Source organism: Neospora caninum, chromosome XII (assembly GCF_000208865.1).
Source record: "Neospora caninum Liverpool complete genome, chromosome XII".
NCBI lineage: Eukaryota > Apicomplexa > Conoidasida > Eucoccidiorida > Sarcocystidae > Neospora > Neospora caninum.
In genome coordinates, this window is record NC_018398.1 from 5,532,659 (window position 1) to 5,548,591 (window position 15,933).

General features: G+C 53.7%; 2 protein-coding genes across 2 annotated transcripts; both read right to left on the reverse strand.

Moving 5' to 3' along the window:
* Positions 1–707: 707 nt before the first annotated feature.
* On the reverse strand, positions 708–3,866 carry NCLIV_067330 (putative ubiquitin-conjugating enzyme e2; the record flags this gene model as incomplete). The annotated part of the gene is made up of 6 exons (XM_003886284.1): positions 708–1,004; positions 1,591–1,743; positions 1,973–2,086; positions 2,551–2,688; positions 3,059–3,223; positions 3,720–3,866. The coding sequence occupies 6 exons, from the start codon at positions 3,864–3,866 to the stop codon at positions 708–710; spliced, it is 1,014 nt and encodes a 337-aa protein (XP_003886333.1).
* Positions 3,867–6,125: 2,259 nt separating this feature from the next.
* On the reverse strand, positions 6,126–11,171 carry NCLIV_067340 (hypothetical protein; the record flags this gene model as incomplete). Its single annotated transcript, XM_003886285.1, has 3 exons — positions 6,126–6,429; positions 6,982–7,917; positions 8,500–11,171. 3 exons carry the CDS (start codon positions 11,169–11,171, stop codon positions 6,126–6,128), a joined length of 3,912 nt encoding a protein of 1,303 aa, XP_003886334.1.
* Between the last annotated feature and the right edge of the window lie 4,762 nt (positions 11,172–15,933).

A 15,933-nucleotide genomic window follows, 5' to 3' on the forward strand; every position in this document is an offset into this window, starting at 1 on the left:
GGTGGCCGACGTGCCTGCGTCTGCTTCCCGGTATCATATCATTTTCCAGTCACAAAATCATGCTGGACTTCGTTCTGACCTGGCAACACACAGGATGGACCCTAGCACAAGACATACTTTACCGATCTCAATTTCGAAAAAAAATGTGACTAGCGGAAATCATCTGGGGGAATGACACAGAAATTTCCCTTAATGCGTTCCTTTGTATCGGTGGTTCTCGCAATTTCACTCGTGATGCAACTGGCTATGATGGAGCTTCCACACCAACTTTTCGTAGGTTTCCTTTGCCAAAACGAAGACGCCCCTGTCTCGGCTGATCACCAATACCGATACCGGTAGGCTCGGCAACTGTCACCTGTACAAGCGGTTTCTGATTGGCAACACCGTTGCCGCACTTCTATTAAACCAGCCTGCTACAACCTAGAAATACAACGGCGATTGGACACGCTTAATAAATAGGAATATCGCCTCCTTTCTTATGCAAGAAGCTTCTCTCGCATCTGGCAGTCGGCCGACCAGAGAAATAGAAGTCGTAAGTGCCCCCCTGACGCTTGCATCACCCTCTTGAAATCAAGATACAATCCCATATCATCCTTAGGCGAGAGTGAGAACAGATTCCGTTGGCTTATAATGTGACTCACAAGACGATATCTCTAAAGATGACGCGCTTTCAATCGCCTCCATCACCTCTTACACTCATTACACTCTCAGAATTTTTCCCCAGCCTGTGAGCTCTCATACAGGGTCATCTTGGGCGGATTCACAAACAAATCCGCAAGCAAAACCACAGATGCCAGGACAAGTACAAGCAACACCACATCAGCTGCTGCCACGATGAACTCTCCCCTTGTACAGGGAGTTTGTAAAAGCTGCGACATCAGCGTCCTGTGGCCTCTCTGAGGACGCCTCCGGTGGCGCAGAGGATCCTCACGTGGGGTGAAGGTTCTTGGAGGCTGGTTGGACTCCATATTCCCGCCGACAAAGGAGACACCAGGAGCATCCACCTGTGACACAAACAGTCAATTTAGTGCCGGTTGTCTGACATGTCTCATACGCCAGAAATTGTGGTCCATCTGTCACGCGGTTCTGGATTGAGACTGCAGCGAGTGCAGTTAACGTCTGAACGCCCCTGGTATCCGGACACAGTTGTCTTCGGCGTAACAACGTGACAGCTGACACCAATTTCCGTGAGAAATGGAAAGTCGGAGTGGCGTCGTCTTCGATCCACATCATGAAATAAGTATGGAAAATCGCCGAATTTGGCACTCAAGACAACGCCCCGCCTCGTTCTGCATCAGAAATACCCCTGGAAACTAAAATGAAGAGCAATCTCGGCACCCTGTGGCACTACACGCTGCCATCGGCGTGTCGATCGTGTCCACATATGAGCCTTTGCTTCTTTGCAAAAACAAGAACAATCCGCTGTGGACTCGCAGTTGCATACAGCCTCGTAAGTTCACCTAGGAGATTGCCACAACATTTTGCGCTCACGTTGCGCCGGAATGAAGTGGATCCTCCCAGTCTTGTTGGCAGATTTTGCATCAGGCCGCTCGGACTACTGCCTTCACACAACGGACGACTTTCGCTCACCCTTCTTTCTTGTTGAACAGCCGGAACCGGCATTCCGCCTAGCCGGGTAGACTCGAACGAGGCGCCACCCTCGTCTGACGCCAGAGGAGGTGAAGCCCGAGAAGCCTGGTCAGCACGTAGCTGAGCTTGTTGCCTTAGTGGCTCTGGAAGGTCCTAAGAACAGAGAAGCGAAACAATCCTGGAAATTCCAAATCCGGTCAGAAGAACCTTTTGCCCAGATGTACAGTCCCGACAGAGGAACGGCGAACCGTATTCTGACAGCGCAGGAATCCGTGAGAAACTGAAACGGAGTGGCCTAGTGCTTGGCCCATGTTTTGCTGTATCATAGAAACGCGCCGTTGACTCGGGGTAATCTGCGCGCGTCGCTGTCTTTCTGACTCACTGGAGGGGCGCTGGTTGGAGCGGCACACGCCTCCTCGACGAGTTCCTTATTCGACTTGCCACATGTCGGACAAAGCCAGTTAACTGACTCGAGTGCTAATTGCCTGCGCACCTGCTCGCACAGACCAGTGAAGGATGCGCATAGCAGGGACTCCAAAACCGTTATTACGATTTGCGTGCAATACCGTGTACGGGGGCGGGCCCGATCAAAAAAGATGAATTTCGTGGAAGAGCCACGGCGACGAGCATACGAGACAGACGCCGTAACAAGCAGGCAGCATACACCGCATGAACCTGGTATATCGCAGCTGTAGCAATCATACTCCTCCAGAAGGCAGCCACTCAGACACTCCAGTGTACCGACAGTCGCCTTGGCAATTCGAGGCTGCGCCGGCAAAGAAAAGAGAAGCGGCGCAGTTACCTGTTGCACTGAAGAAAGTCGTCCAGAGCGCAGTGAAAACCAGTTTCAACAGCCGACCTAAAACAGCGATGGAAATACGGAAACGCCTTTCCTCGCCAGTTGCCTGTTTTTCTGTTGCCTGGCTTGGAAACGGCGCTGTCGTCCTAAGAGTGTCTCACCTTCTCGGGCCTGTCAAGAGAATGAAGCGCCCCGCCTGCGGGTGTCGGGAAGAAGGCGCAGAGGGCATCTAGGAGCGTTCGGATACCCCAAGCTGGTTGCCAGAGCTCCGGATGGTAGCTGCTGGCGCTCAGACAGACCTGAAAACAGTAAATTCCTCAGAGTGGGTAGGTACACCTACACGCGAGATGATACTATACTATTTTGACATGCGTGGCAGCAAAACGGGCTCTTTCATGTTGCGTCGACCTTGTCGTTTTCCGAAAAACTGCTGTCAACGTGATCGCTCGAAACAGTTGCATCTACGGCCACGTGAGCGGGCGTAGTGCCACTCGGCTGGTTCTCCAGCCGAGCGATTCCAGCGGTAGGTCGGGTATACCGATTCTGCGTGAGTTCGAGTAACGGGAAAAAGGACCAAGAAGCTTGGACGACGCTTATGCAGAAAACCGCTGCCGGAAGCCGGTGGGAGACGTGCAGACACTCCCCAGCGCTGTGCCAAAGAGATCTCACCTTTTTTCCGACTTCAAACCGGCCGTTCTGGGTGAGCATGACCAGATTCGGAGGGGCAAAGGGATAGTTTTGGGGCAAGACGATGCGACCATGGTACAAGCCTCCTTCGAAATGGGAATCCTGCGGACCTCGAAGCGTGAAGTGCCATTCATAGGGCTCCTCAATCTGTGGAAGAGATTCGGAACACAAAGCAGTATGAAGCATGCGCTGCGACTTTGAGCGCGAAGAACGCTACGGGCCCGAAAGCCTAGAAGCATGTGGTGCTTGTACGAGTGATTAGTTGCTTATCTCGGAAGCTCCACAGCTGGGAGCTAGAGTCCCATGCGTCTGCTGCCGGCGACTGCGTTATTGTGAACATTTAGGTAGATATCCTTGAATATGCACGAAACATGCAGAGAGCAGAGACGTGAGGGCAGAAGTAAAAACAGCCCATGCGCAAAAACCCGTGTCAAAACGGAGCTCCAGAGTTTGTCTCTTCTACGTACAACCGTGTCTACACCAGATAGGATATAGTATTCTAGGGTCTCTATGCTAGCCCTAGGCTCTATCTCATGCCACATGCGTGGACCTGAGAGTTGAGCGTGTACTCAGGGTCGTGATGGTGGAAAATCACCGGTCAACTTGTGCGGTGAAGCTCTGCCCATGTCGTGTTGGCCTTTACCTGCAAAGGGTTTGCGCACCAGTGCGGAGACGGTGTCCGCTGGATCTCACGGTACTCGCGCAAAATTCGTGCTATGCACTGTGCCGTCGCGGTGTACCCTAGATTGGCGTTCGTCCCGGTCCGACCGGGATTGCTGACCCCCTGCATTGAAACTGACAGAACGACTGAGCAGGGAACCACCGACTTACTTCACTAACGGCAACACGCTTGACACCACTGACCTGTCAAGACATTGAACTCCGACACTCCATAACGTTCGGCCAGTGCAGCGGTTCCACGGGCGTGGTGAAAAGGTAGCAAAAGGAAGGTTCACAATATCAGGAGAGCATTCGAGAGCGACCGACATAACAGCATCCGTGTCGAATGTGTTCTTCACTTTAAAAAGGCAGCTACTTGGAGCAAGCTCTCTCGCAGTTCCGAAGAATCTGTGTAGACGGCGGCGGGGACTGCCCGTTTAAGGACTGTGCTGCCACGGGAATCACGAAGAATTGACCGCGCTCACAACGAGCACCACTTTCCCGTATTGTGGTGCCTAAAGCCTCCTCAGCGGTGAAACTGAAGAAGATGTTTTTTGGGCTGACAGGGACAGCAGTCTCGCTTGCCAATCTGGCAAAGTTTCTCCCCAGCTGGCAGCATGTGAAATCGCCGGGCGGACTATACGCAGAAAAAATGCATGCATGCGTAGAGCTGGAAAAAGCCATTTTCCCGAAGCTTATGACTACTAAGGCTTTATTTCAAGTATCATTCATGTCCGCGCTCCAAAACAGAGGTCAAGCCTAGTGACCGCTTTGTACACAGTGAACATTTGGGGCCAGATTTCCTCTGTCAGGCTGACGACTCCAGCCCCGTAGCGTGTCTGCTGGCTGGGATTGCCAGCTGGTTCCTCCTGTGTACGGCAGCTGCTTGTGTCTCAAACCCTTTTTTCTCTGTTTAATCGCATCCTGCCTTCGCTGTTCGCTTTCTCTCCATAAAACATCGTCTTCACCTTTGCATGCTTCAGTGACAAGCGTGCAGTTTGGGGGGTGGGTGGCTACTAATTGATTCGTCGAGCCGTCCGGGAAAAGCACGTACTGCATACCGGTTTAGCACGGCTAAGCAGACGCAGTGGTAACGTCGGTGACTACGAGGAGTTTTGAATGTTTCGGAATTCCCGTCAGAGAACGGTGAAGAGGAAAACGAAACGCACGGTTTGCAGGTCTATCGCCCCTGTCCGGTCAGGCGGCGAAGACCGCACTGGAGTACTGCAGCTCGTCTCAGGCTACAAGCTTAGGCGACTGCTGACCGATAGCTGAAGGAACTGAAAGAGCCAGATAGATATGGCAAGTACATAGAAAAGTACGTGCTTTGTGCTGTATATTTTGAACCATAACTTGTCAAGACAAGAAACTCCCACGACCAAGGTCTGTCCACTGCACAGATCCGCCTGCACAGGCAATGATTTCTCACACGACAGTTCCGCCCACCATGCATTTCTGAATCTGCATCCCAGCTTTGAAAATATGTTTTTTTGCGCGGATTGTTTCAGCCCTGTAACCCGCGTGCACTTTTAATTTTGGAAGGTGGGCATGAGTGTAGATTCTTCCATCGTGAACAGAACGGTACGTGGTCGCCCCAAAGCGTCCGAGCTGGGACATTTGTCGTAGCCCCCTTCCTCGCACGATGTGACACACAAAAAGGAGTGTATCTTTGCACTAGCGAGGGGACAATATCGTTACAGAGTCAAAATCCCACGGGAAGTTCAAGCCCTACACACGTGGTGCATGTGCCGATCCGTACATTCGGTGGCACGCAGCCGATAGTCCTCTACAAAAAAATGGGGTGCATCGGAAATCCACCTTCCACAGTGATGTTGCGATTCACGCGCGGACCACAGTTTCCCATTCATGCTTCTCGAAAAACGACAAACATCCACTGCAATGACACCGCTGCCAAAAACGTTTGAGTTCAGTGGGTCCTGCCATTGAAATCAACAAAATTGCGTGGGTCAAAAGTGGAGAGGCGACAAACGTCAAACCCATATGTCAAGGAAGAAATCTATCTACTCTTTTTAAAGAATTGTTCTACGTTGTGTTCTTCAGAGCGATAACTAGCAGAATGATAAAAAAAACGACGCCGCAACACATTTTCTGGACACGTGCATGCATATGTTTTTCCCGAGAGATAAGAAATCTATACGTAATCTGCCAAGCGCATTGTATGCGACTGGAGATCTCGCAGACAGAAATATCTCTTCATCCATGATGCTGGTCAGCGCATATAATAATATGCCTCAACTACGCGCGGGCACAGCCACCTCTGTACCCAACGGCCTAATGCAGCACCGGTTTGTCTATCCACATGACAGTTGTGTTGCCCCGAATATTCACGCCTAATCAATACGCACATACACATGTAAGACGTGTGCAACTACAGCAACGCGAGAGAGAGAGTAAGAGTACAGTGTGTGCTGGTAGTCGGCAATTTGAGACAGTCTAATGTGAACGACAGTAATCGAGTTTTCTGTCGAGACGCGTCATGGATTTTGTTTTTACGAAGACACTGAGGACAGACTGTGACTGGTACTGTTGCTTGTGGAACGCTGCCTTCATCGGCGAGAAAGCGGTGTCTCTCTTTTTGACGGGAGGCGGTGTCGCTAGAGTATCGGATGCATACCGGCTGCCATGTCAGGGTGTATGAGCATCGCTTCATCCTGTAGGGCCCTTCGCGATACCTGAGGGGAAAAACCACACATAACAACAGTAGCAGAAATGCTTGCTGTTGATGCCCATTTTCTGCTTTAGACAAGAACTCCTCTGTGGATTCCGTGGTGCGCCGGCGAGCGTGGCTCTTGAACGGCTTGCAAAAGACGAGTGAATATTGGAACAGGCGGAACAAGACAAGAAGTACGATAACCTTTCCACCTGAGTCGGCACATGACTCTGCCGTGCTCACGCAGCATTCACACAGTTGCATGCAAGGCCCCAGATGGTTGGCGTTACAGGAGAAAGAGGTGAAAGAAAAAACCTAAAGTTCTCTTTTGTCCTTTCGCCGGCTGTCTCTGATCCGCTCGAGCAAGCAGCACATGAATGGGTGGTTGCCAGGCATACACGCAAGAAGCAAAAGATACACACATCGAAAGGCCGATAACTGTTTTTTCGCCCGACATCTTTTTCCCCTCGGTTTCAGTACATCCCGCGGAAACGCGAAGACGTTTTGCCTCCATAGTCTCTTTTCCATTCCCTTCTAGAGTGCTTCCGTCTTGTCCCGCCGTCCCTTACTTCACATCTTCGAGTACACACCGCCTGCCAATATGCTTCGACAATAGTCGAGCAAACGCATGCGATCTTCACGCTCGGCAGCGACAGAATCCAGATCACTATCGCTTCTCGTCAGTAGTGCCACAGTAGCTCTGCCGTCGTGCTTGCGCCGAAGCATGGCCCCCCCTTCTTGGATTCGTCTACTTCCCGCTAAATCTCCGTTTCCTGTTTGGAGAGACGGTCCCCGCGAAACGGGGGACCGGCCCGCGCTTCGTGTGAAGGAAGCAGAAGAATTATGCTGTCTCGGGGCTGAGCACGAGCTCGCGTCTCCATCCGTTTCTTTGTGTACACAGATCGTGAACTTGGGGCAGTTCGGTGAATCCTTCTCCCTCGCTTCGTATTCCTGAACAACAAGGGTCTTTGAAGAACCTGCAGGCTGCTTCGCCACCGAAAGCGAGTTGCCGGGAAATCGAGAAGCGTGCATTGTTGCCCGAGGGCGTTCTTTGCATGCCGCCTCGGCTGTCGCCGCGTGGGTGCTTCGACCACTCTGCTTGTCGCCTGCCGCCCTCCTTCGATGAATCGTAGAGCTGCGTCCCTCTCCATTTCCGAACGCCTTGTTCTTTTGCTCTTTCTGATCAGACTTGCTTGCGTCGGTCGTCGCTAGCTCGGTCAGAACCCCTCGTTCGGCAGGTTGCCGAGCGTCGCGCCGTCGAAGGCCTCGGTGTGCACAAGCCGCAGCCGCGATTGCAGCGCGTCCTCTCGCTGCTGCTCTGTCGGCGCGCGACAGGTTTTTTCTCCCCTGCGCTTGGAAAGGCGAAGAGGAAGAGATGCTCTCGTTCAACGAAGAGCCCCTGCTTGCGCTCGATTCTCGCCCAGAGCGGGAATCTGTGCGGCTCCGACTCAGAGAGCAAACCGTCGGCCGCAGGAAGTGTTTCCGATCGATGGAGGGATCGAACAGTGGCCTCACTTGCGAGGGTTGGCGCGCCTCCCTCCGTTGGTCATCGTTCCGTCTGCAGTCGTCGTTGTGCCCTGCAGATGCACCACACACAAAGCGATATTTGCAAAGGGGGATATACAGGCAACGGGCTCAAACCGGCATGGGTGAGAAGCGGACGCTGTCCCGTTGACCTTCCGTTCAACGCTCTGGCGCTTTGTTCCCGGGAAAGACTTCACACCGCCGCTTCAAACGAGTTCCAGCTGGGGGCTCCAGCAAACGTCTGCACAGGCACGCTCGAGGCACCAGGACGACAGAGCGACGACCGCCTCACGCACCCATCGACAGGGACCCAGTTGCCTCCGTTTAACAGCGCCTCTTTTCCTGCCTTGGCGTTTTCTTCCCCAACGTCATGTGCAGAAATGCGCAGCACTGAAAGGCAACGGAGACTGCGCGCGTTACTTGTCCAGGCCGCCTGGAGGTCAGGCCGAAAGGTTTGTCGTTACCTTGACACGAGTCGAATCTCTCAGTGTGGTGGGCCGCGAGGAGTGCGAGCAAAGGATCTCGAGGGCCGCCAACCCTAGAGTTGCTCCTTCTGGCGTTTTCTGACGCGTTTCCTCTATTTGCTGCGCCCACACCGACCCCAGCGTCCTCGTTCTCGACTGCCTCAGTTGTCTCCGCGTTCCCATGAAGAAGGATCCTGACACGGTTCATCTTTGTTTCCTGTGGCAACGCCTTCCCCCCCTGGCCGAAGCGCACGCGCGGGGCGGCATGGGACACAACGAGTGTTGATCCGTTGAAGTCAGTCGCCAGGTTGCTGCAGTCGCCACGGGAATGTCCTCCGAAGCGAGCCGAGGTGTTCTCTGAAGTGGAACTCTCCGCACTTCTCGGGTTGCTGACGCAGGCTGCCTCCGGCGTCCCCACCAAAGCACTGCGTACCGCTTCATCAACTGGTTTGTGCGATTTCGACAGCACCGCGCGGACGGAGAAAGGACAGCGACCCACGCACGGTGTGTGCAGCTGCGCATAAGCCGCCGCCGGAAACGAGGAAGGACCAAGACGCGCCACTCCAGTGCCTCTCCGAATGTCGAAAGCAGAGACGCCGCCGGAACGCGAAGCAGAGGAAATCTCGGGGGCTCGTGTGGGCCATTTCTGGTGAGTCGAAAGGCGGGAAGGATCATCCGCAGAAGGACGGGCCGAGCCTCTGCATGTGCACCCACTTTGCCGTCGACTCGGAGTCATGGAAGGCGCAAGCGAGTCTCCAGAGGAAGCGTAGACGACAACCCTATCAGATGTGCTTTGAATGCTTCGAGCGGTCGTTTCGTCCCCTGCCGCCGATGCCTGCGCAGAGACAGGCGCTTCCCGTGTTGCTGCTGTCTCTCCATCAGTTGAGAGAAAAGAATTCTCCGTCTTGACGTACAGCCGGGAAGGCCCTCCAGATGCCGTCACAGAGGAGCACTCGCGTTTCCGCACTTCCTCGTGCAAAATGTGGAGGACTTTCGCCACGGGATGACCACTGCAGCAAGATAGTTCAGTGTTCCCGAGCGTCTCATGTGAATCCTTCGCTGTCACAGAGGAGCAAGACACGAGCTCACGTTCTGCATCTTGTTCATCTCCCGCAGCACCGCTCGAGAAACGGCAGGAGAATGCGGCGCCAGCACAGACAGGCGATGTTGGATGGATAGGAGACGAAGACGGCACAGACAAGGACGGAGACCCAGGTGAAGAGGAGGCGACCAGCGACAACGGCAACGGGGGACAGTGTGGCTGCACAATGTCGCCGCGCCTTTCCGTTCCTTCGACCGTCAGACGATCGGAGTCCTCAAAAATCCAAGGCGGGCGCGTGGGGCATGCATCTTCCAAGTCTTTGTTGCTCTGTTTCTGCTCCTCTTCTTTTTGTGGAGCGCGTTCCGCGAGGCCGCTGCTGAGCTCCCTGTTTCGCTTGGGCGTCGGGATCCCTCGGTCTGTCATGCTTCCAAAAGGCCAGAAGCGGCGGACAAGAGCCCTGTTTGCCGCCACGCTCTTTTCACTCTTCGGAAAACTGACGAGGGGAGCGCGAGCTCGAAAAGGGTGGGGGAACTCCGCACGGCATGCGCTCTCCTCGGGCGGCAAAAAGTACACGCGCGCAGGCGTGCGCTCTCCGACAGAGAAGATGACCATGTCGCTGTCTCGCCTCTCTCCCCACTCAGAAGCACGTGAAGCACTCATCGAGAGAGCGGAAGAAGCTGACGGGGGAGCAGCTGGGAGGCCAGGCGTAGCGGAGGCAAAAGAGAAAGACCGAGAAGGATCTGACGAAAGAGACACGACGGGAGACGGAGAAGAGCGGTGGCCAAGTGCAGGCGACGCAGCATCATGCCACGCAGAGGAGCGGTCAGAAGTCGAAGAGGAGGAGGAAACGGGAGCGGAGAAAGGAGACGGAGGACAGGAGGAAGCAGGGACACGGCGAGAACGTAGTGGAGAGGCCCACGAGGAAACGGATTCGCTTGTTGCCAGAGAGGAGGAGGAACTGAGGTCATCTCTGCGACTGTCACCCCATCGAGACAGCATCGGGGCCCTACGCCTTGGCAGCGACTGGTCACGGCCTTGAGATGACGCTGGCATGTGGTACCACGCAAAATCTTTGTTGCCTCCGTCGATGTGGGGAGTTGTGGAGTCCGGAGACTTCTCGGATAGTTCTACACTGCAGCCATCCCGTTCAGGTTTTCCTCTGTTCCACGCATCACGGAACTCGAGCGTTTCTGGCCGTTCACTTGGCTGCTCTCGATCCGCTGCGTGCGCCGCATTTCCGTTTCTCTCGTACGCCCAAGTCACCTTCGGCGCTGTAGAAGAGCTGTCGTTCCAAGGCCACACATTCTCCTTTGCTGGAACAACTGCCGCAGCGCATGCTGTCGCACCGCACTGCTGGCGGAAGGAGGAAAAGAAATGCTCGGAGAAACGGAAACGATCTCCAGAAACTTTCGACGGGACAGAAAAAGATGAAGCACTCACAGAGCCTTCTGGAGTGCCCTCAGTACCCTGGTGGCCGTACAGTGGCGTTGCGGCCAAAGAATTGCTGGACGTGAAGCTCGGAGGCTGAAAACCGTCAATGCATCCTCGAATTTCATCCCCCTTCATGAACGCAGCAACTCCGCTTGCCCGGATATCCTGTGCAGTAGTAAAGGCCAGATTGGGGAGCAGCATCTTCTCCGGGGCAACTTTGACGAAGTGATTTTGAGTGGTTGCTTCCTGCTGAAGGGCCGGGCGGCAAGAAGCAGAGGCGAGGACGTGAGGGAGAGGATCCATTGACGCTTCACATAGACGAGGCAAATCAGGTTTCGGGGAAGGATGCAGCGGACAAGAGAAGGAAAAGGAACTCTCCTTAAAACAGCAAGAGGCGGGATGGAGATAGGGGCTGCCAAGCCACCACGCGAAAACTTTAAGAAGCAAAGTCTTGGTCGTAGAACAGAACACACATTGTTAGAACTAACCACTTGAATTTCTTCTGAGGAAGTTCCGAGTGCAAGGCAAAGAGCCGAGCCCCGCGGCTTAAGGCCGTCATCAGTAGCGCTGGAGAGCGGGGTGAAAACGTCCACACAATTTTGTCAATGCCGTACGTTCAGTCGTGGCATACTTTTCATCTTTGTGGAAAGGTACAAAACACAATACGGAGTAGCCTTTGGATTCCCATTTGCGAGCATTGGCTGTACATGCCAGGCCGACAAGCACAGACACCAAGCCTTTTTTGTGAAGCGCGCTATTACGAAGGCCCCACGGTTTCAATCCCTCAAAAATATGTGCATAGGAGAGAATTCACTGACCATAAGTCGGGCCGTGGAACAGGTAAGAAAAACGTGGCCACGAGCGCGGAAAACGCGACTCCACTTCTCGCGGCAAGCTGACTCGACAAAGCGACCTTGCAAGCGGTGTTTCGATACGGAGGAAAAACACAAACTCCATGAATACAGGGAATGGCAGCTAACTCTGTTACTTATGCCCCCCAAAACACAAACGCCCGGAGACGAGTTGATGAAGGCAAAAAACTGGCGTATCCGTCATGGAACGCGATACCGCGTATCTTGCTCTGCGGAAATGTGTCCGTAACGCGTACGCCGTCTGCACTTTCGAGTCCAGAAGCCTTTACACGTGTGCTTGCGAGCAGGTACTTACAACTTCCGGCTTACCGACCCTCTCGATCGTTCCAGATGTGGGAATACTCTTTCAGAGGACGACGCCAGCAGCACGCAAGATCCGGTCCTCGCCACAAGACAAACCGGATAACAGCAAGACAAAAAAAGGAGGCAGGCCACAACGATGGTCTTCGAACGCACAGTTCCAGCAGGACAGACTGAAGGACGTGTCAGCGAGGCGCGTCGGAGCATATCAATTCTTAAGAACCGTGCTTTTGCAATACGGGTACGGAATGGCATCCGTACAACCCTGTTCGGCGGTTGGTATAGGCCGCACAAGAGAATCGACTGAAATCGCTAGCGGAGGCGCCAAACGACTTCGCGTCTCAGCGTCTCGCGTCGCGACGGGAAACTCGATTTGCAGTCCCACATGAAACCTGACGGGGATAAAGAAAGTGACTATCCCGTTTGCATTCTTATCGCAAGACTCCACCCCTTTTTAATTTCCTGATGGAAAACAAAGCGGGCTTGGTTCTTCCTCTGTGCCTCGCTGCATTTCGAGTGTGTCTTGCCGCAACGCTCTGGCCCAGAGAGCCAAGCTGGTATTGTGTAACGCGCGCGACAGCATCGTCATGCCGCTTTTCCCGTTGAGAATTCGGAAGCGAAAAGGTGTCAGGGTGTTTCGCTTCACTTTTAGTTGCTCACTGCAGAGAATGTGGCAAATGAATGATTCCGGTCACTGGAAACAAGAGCTCCTCGTTTACAGACTACGCGCACAATGGCGGCGGAGAGCTATGGCGCCGTTGACAACTCCGGCCGTACTACAAGTTCCAAAGAATAGAAAAATATCCTCCTCTGTGTACAGATATAACACAATGCTTTGGAACAGCACACCAAGAAGTCTTTCCTGAAGGCATTCGCTCATTTCACTCATGGAGCACAACGCTGCGCAGTGTCAGCACTTTTCCACAGCTGCAACTTGGTCTCCTTTGCACAGACACCAGCACAGCCTCAGCTGCAACTTGGTCTCCTTTGCACAGACACCAGCACAGCCTCAGCTGCAACTTGGTCTCCTTTGCACAGACACCAGCACAGCCTCAGCTGCATCTCTCAGACGTATCACTGCTGTCTGATCTGCCTGCACGGCAAGTACACACGTTTGCTCCCCTTTTTCGTGTCAGCCTTTTGTCGGCTACACCATTCTGAGGACATGTGCAGCGAAGTGGTCGGCATGCAGGGGACGGAGGAATGGCTGGGGGAAATCGCGTCGAATACCAGGCGTGGTGACTACGCCATGACAGGTAGCAAATCCGAATGCACTTTGTCTATCTTGTGGTGACAAATGCTTACCCCTCTAGATGAACGAAACGCGACACCATCCGCGATTGGTGGTGCCATGCCAACAAGCATCCCATCAATGTTATCCGGACAAACTGGCACCTGAATGGAGACCGCCCAAGTGGATAACGGGATATGTGTACACAATAAAGCCATCCGTGGTGGATTCGGCGACAGCGAGAGTCCGGTCGTCACTTCTATATCTTTGTCTTGACCATACTAGGATGAATTCTCGCCTTTCTCCTGACTGTTGCCATCCTCACATTCAGCTATACTGCTGCTACACGCTCCTCAACACTGTTCCGATCACTGATGAATACGTCACCCCACTCTGTGGTACCGCAGCTCTTCTTTGGTTGTTCACAGACAACAACACAAGGACGCGGCGACAAAATGCGTCTCATTCCTCTGCATCCCTGCGTACTTTTGACGATGCCGAGTTTCTTCTCTGTTCTGGAGATGCCCTTTTTTCAATCTCCAAAGGAAAGACACAGGCCAGAGCCATTTCATTCCGCATCACTTCCTCGCGTCCAGCCCCCGCAACCTGTGGAGCCCGAACAGCCATCTTTGTAGCCTAGCTAGAGGAAGTGACGGCTCTATTGCAGGGAATCTTTAGCTGCATCACCGTCTCTTCGTTGAAGTGGACTCTTACATGGTAGGTCTCGCTTCGCTAATGAAAAGTTAGTACTACCAAGGCGCGTTCGTGTCAGCCACTGATTCACAAACTCTTTCCAGGGCTTACGTACGCAAACTCTTCTAGGGCTCCAGGTCCCGTGCAGTAACCCGCATGAATTCTTCCAAGGTCGTCTACTCTAACCGAACATTTGTACTGTAGAGATGCTTCGATGTTCAGTACCGCCAGGACACCCAAACGTGGTCACCCCGATAGTGAGACCAGCAGTCTACCGTCGGCGAGAAAATATATGACGTGACTCGAAATGTGTCCGGCGCCCTACTATCGTCAGTGAGGCAAGGGTGGTTGGCATGCGCTGTCGACGCCTACACGCATACTCTCTGCATGCCTTTCTGTATGCCATAATGAGGACGTGTGTGCTTGCCTTTTCCAAAGCGCCCTTCTGTCGATTGTCGACCTTCTATGGGTTTTGGAAAATCAACGAATTCTTTCGGATCTCCTTCGGCGTGTAAACATTCCTGTCCGTCAGTTTGGTAGCCGCCCTCGGCGTTGGCGGCCGCCATTCGGCGGCACTCGTGACTTTCAGCACGATGCCAACAGAGGGACTGAGGGACGTTTACGTAGGCGAACAGACTCTGTCTAGGAAATTGTTTCGCCTCTGGAACGGAATGCCACCGGGGATGCTCTAGCCCGGCTACACCGGATACCTACAAGCTTTCACCCCAACTTAGTTGCTTGCGGATTCACACGGAACGCGCGGAGCGGTAGCCACATTGAAGGACGCAGTTGAAGCCGCTGGTCAAACGAAAGCCTCCTTCAAAACAAAGTGAAATAGAAAAGGCCTCGCGGCATCACTTGCCGCCACCTCTTGCCCGTCGGCCGCAGTCCTCCGGGGCATCGCACCTCAGAAACCGGTTATCGCCCACCATCAGACCAGAAAACAAACACTTGAATCAGTCTTTCCTTTGCTCACCGAGTAGAAGGTCCGAACTTCAACAAGTGAGAGGAGGCAGACGACTGGAACACCACCACTCGGCATCCCAGAGTTGTATTTTGTTACGTATTCAAAGAGCTCTGGAAGGGAACCTGCGCAGGTCGCCGGCGGCGTTCCCGGGGCACATGCCGCGCTGCGAACGCTGTGTCTTTGGCTTTTGTGGCAGTCACACTGCTGTGGGCAGCGCATCTGTGCGGTGTCGGAGCGAGCAAAACAAAGTGCTTTCCCTGTGCGGCACAATAGACGGACCGATTGTGTGTTCGCTTCGGCTGCGTTGTCACTGTACGTGCGATTCTATCATGTTTCAAAACTACCTCTTGCAGAATGTGGGCACTGTAGCAAGGGCTATCGCAATACCGTGGTGGTCGGATTCTCTAATCATTCCTTGAACAGACAGCATCGCCTTGTGTCCAGCGTCTCCCGTTTTCCCAGCTACTATGTCTAAGGACTCTTGGTGCCTGGGCGCCTGCTGCTTTCGTGATTTTTGAACTTTCTACAAATTGTGGGAGTTGCTTCCGAGCCTCCCACACTTCAGGCAGAAATCGTATTGGGTGCTATCTCGACGGTGCTGGTACGCCGTTTTTCCACAGGTTGAGTTCTCCCCGGAAGCGTGGAATTACTTTACGAGAGCTTGACCCTGTCCGCTTTCTTTGTCCCGGCAAATCACTCTATAGTTAAGCGCTTTCGCTCAGCTCTGAAGCGCGGTTGTCGTCGTATCGTCGCGAAGTTCCCGTGTGAATGCAGTTAACTGCTCCCTCACGAGCGTCCACCGGGACCTGCCCTGGCCTTTCGCCTCTATTTTCCAGAAGCTGCTGTCGCGGACGAACGCGAAACCGTCGCGGTTTCTAGCTTTCGGTAGCCACTGGTACCCTCACTCCTAACACGCCAACGACGTAATCGAATCTCTGGCTTTGCACCGCTCCAAGCAATCCCAGCTTCGTTTCGCGGGCTGTCTGTACACCTGGGGCCAGG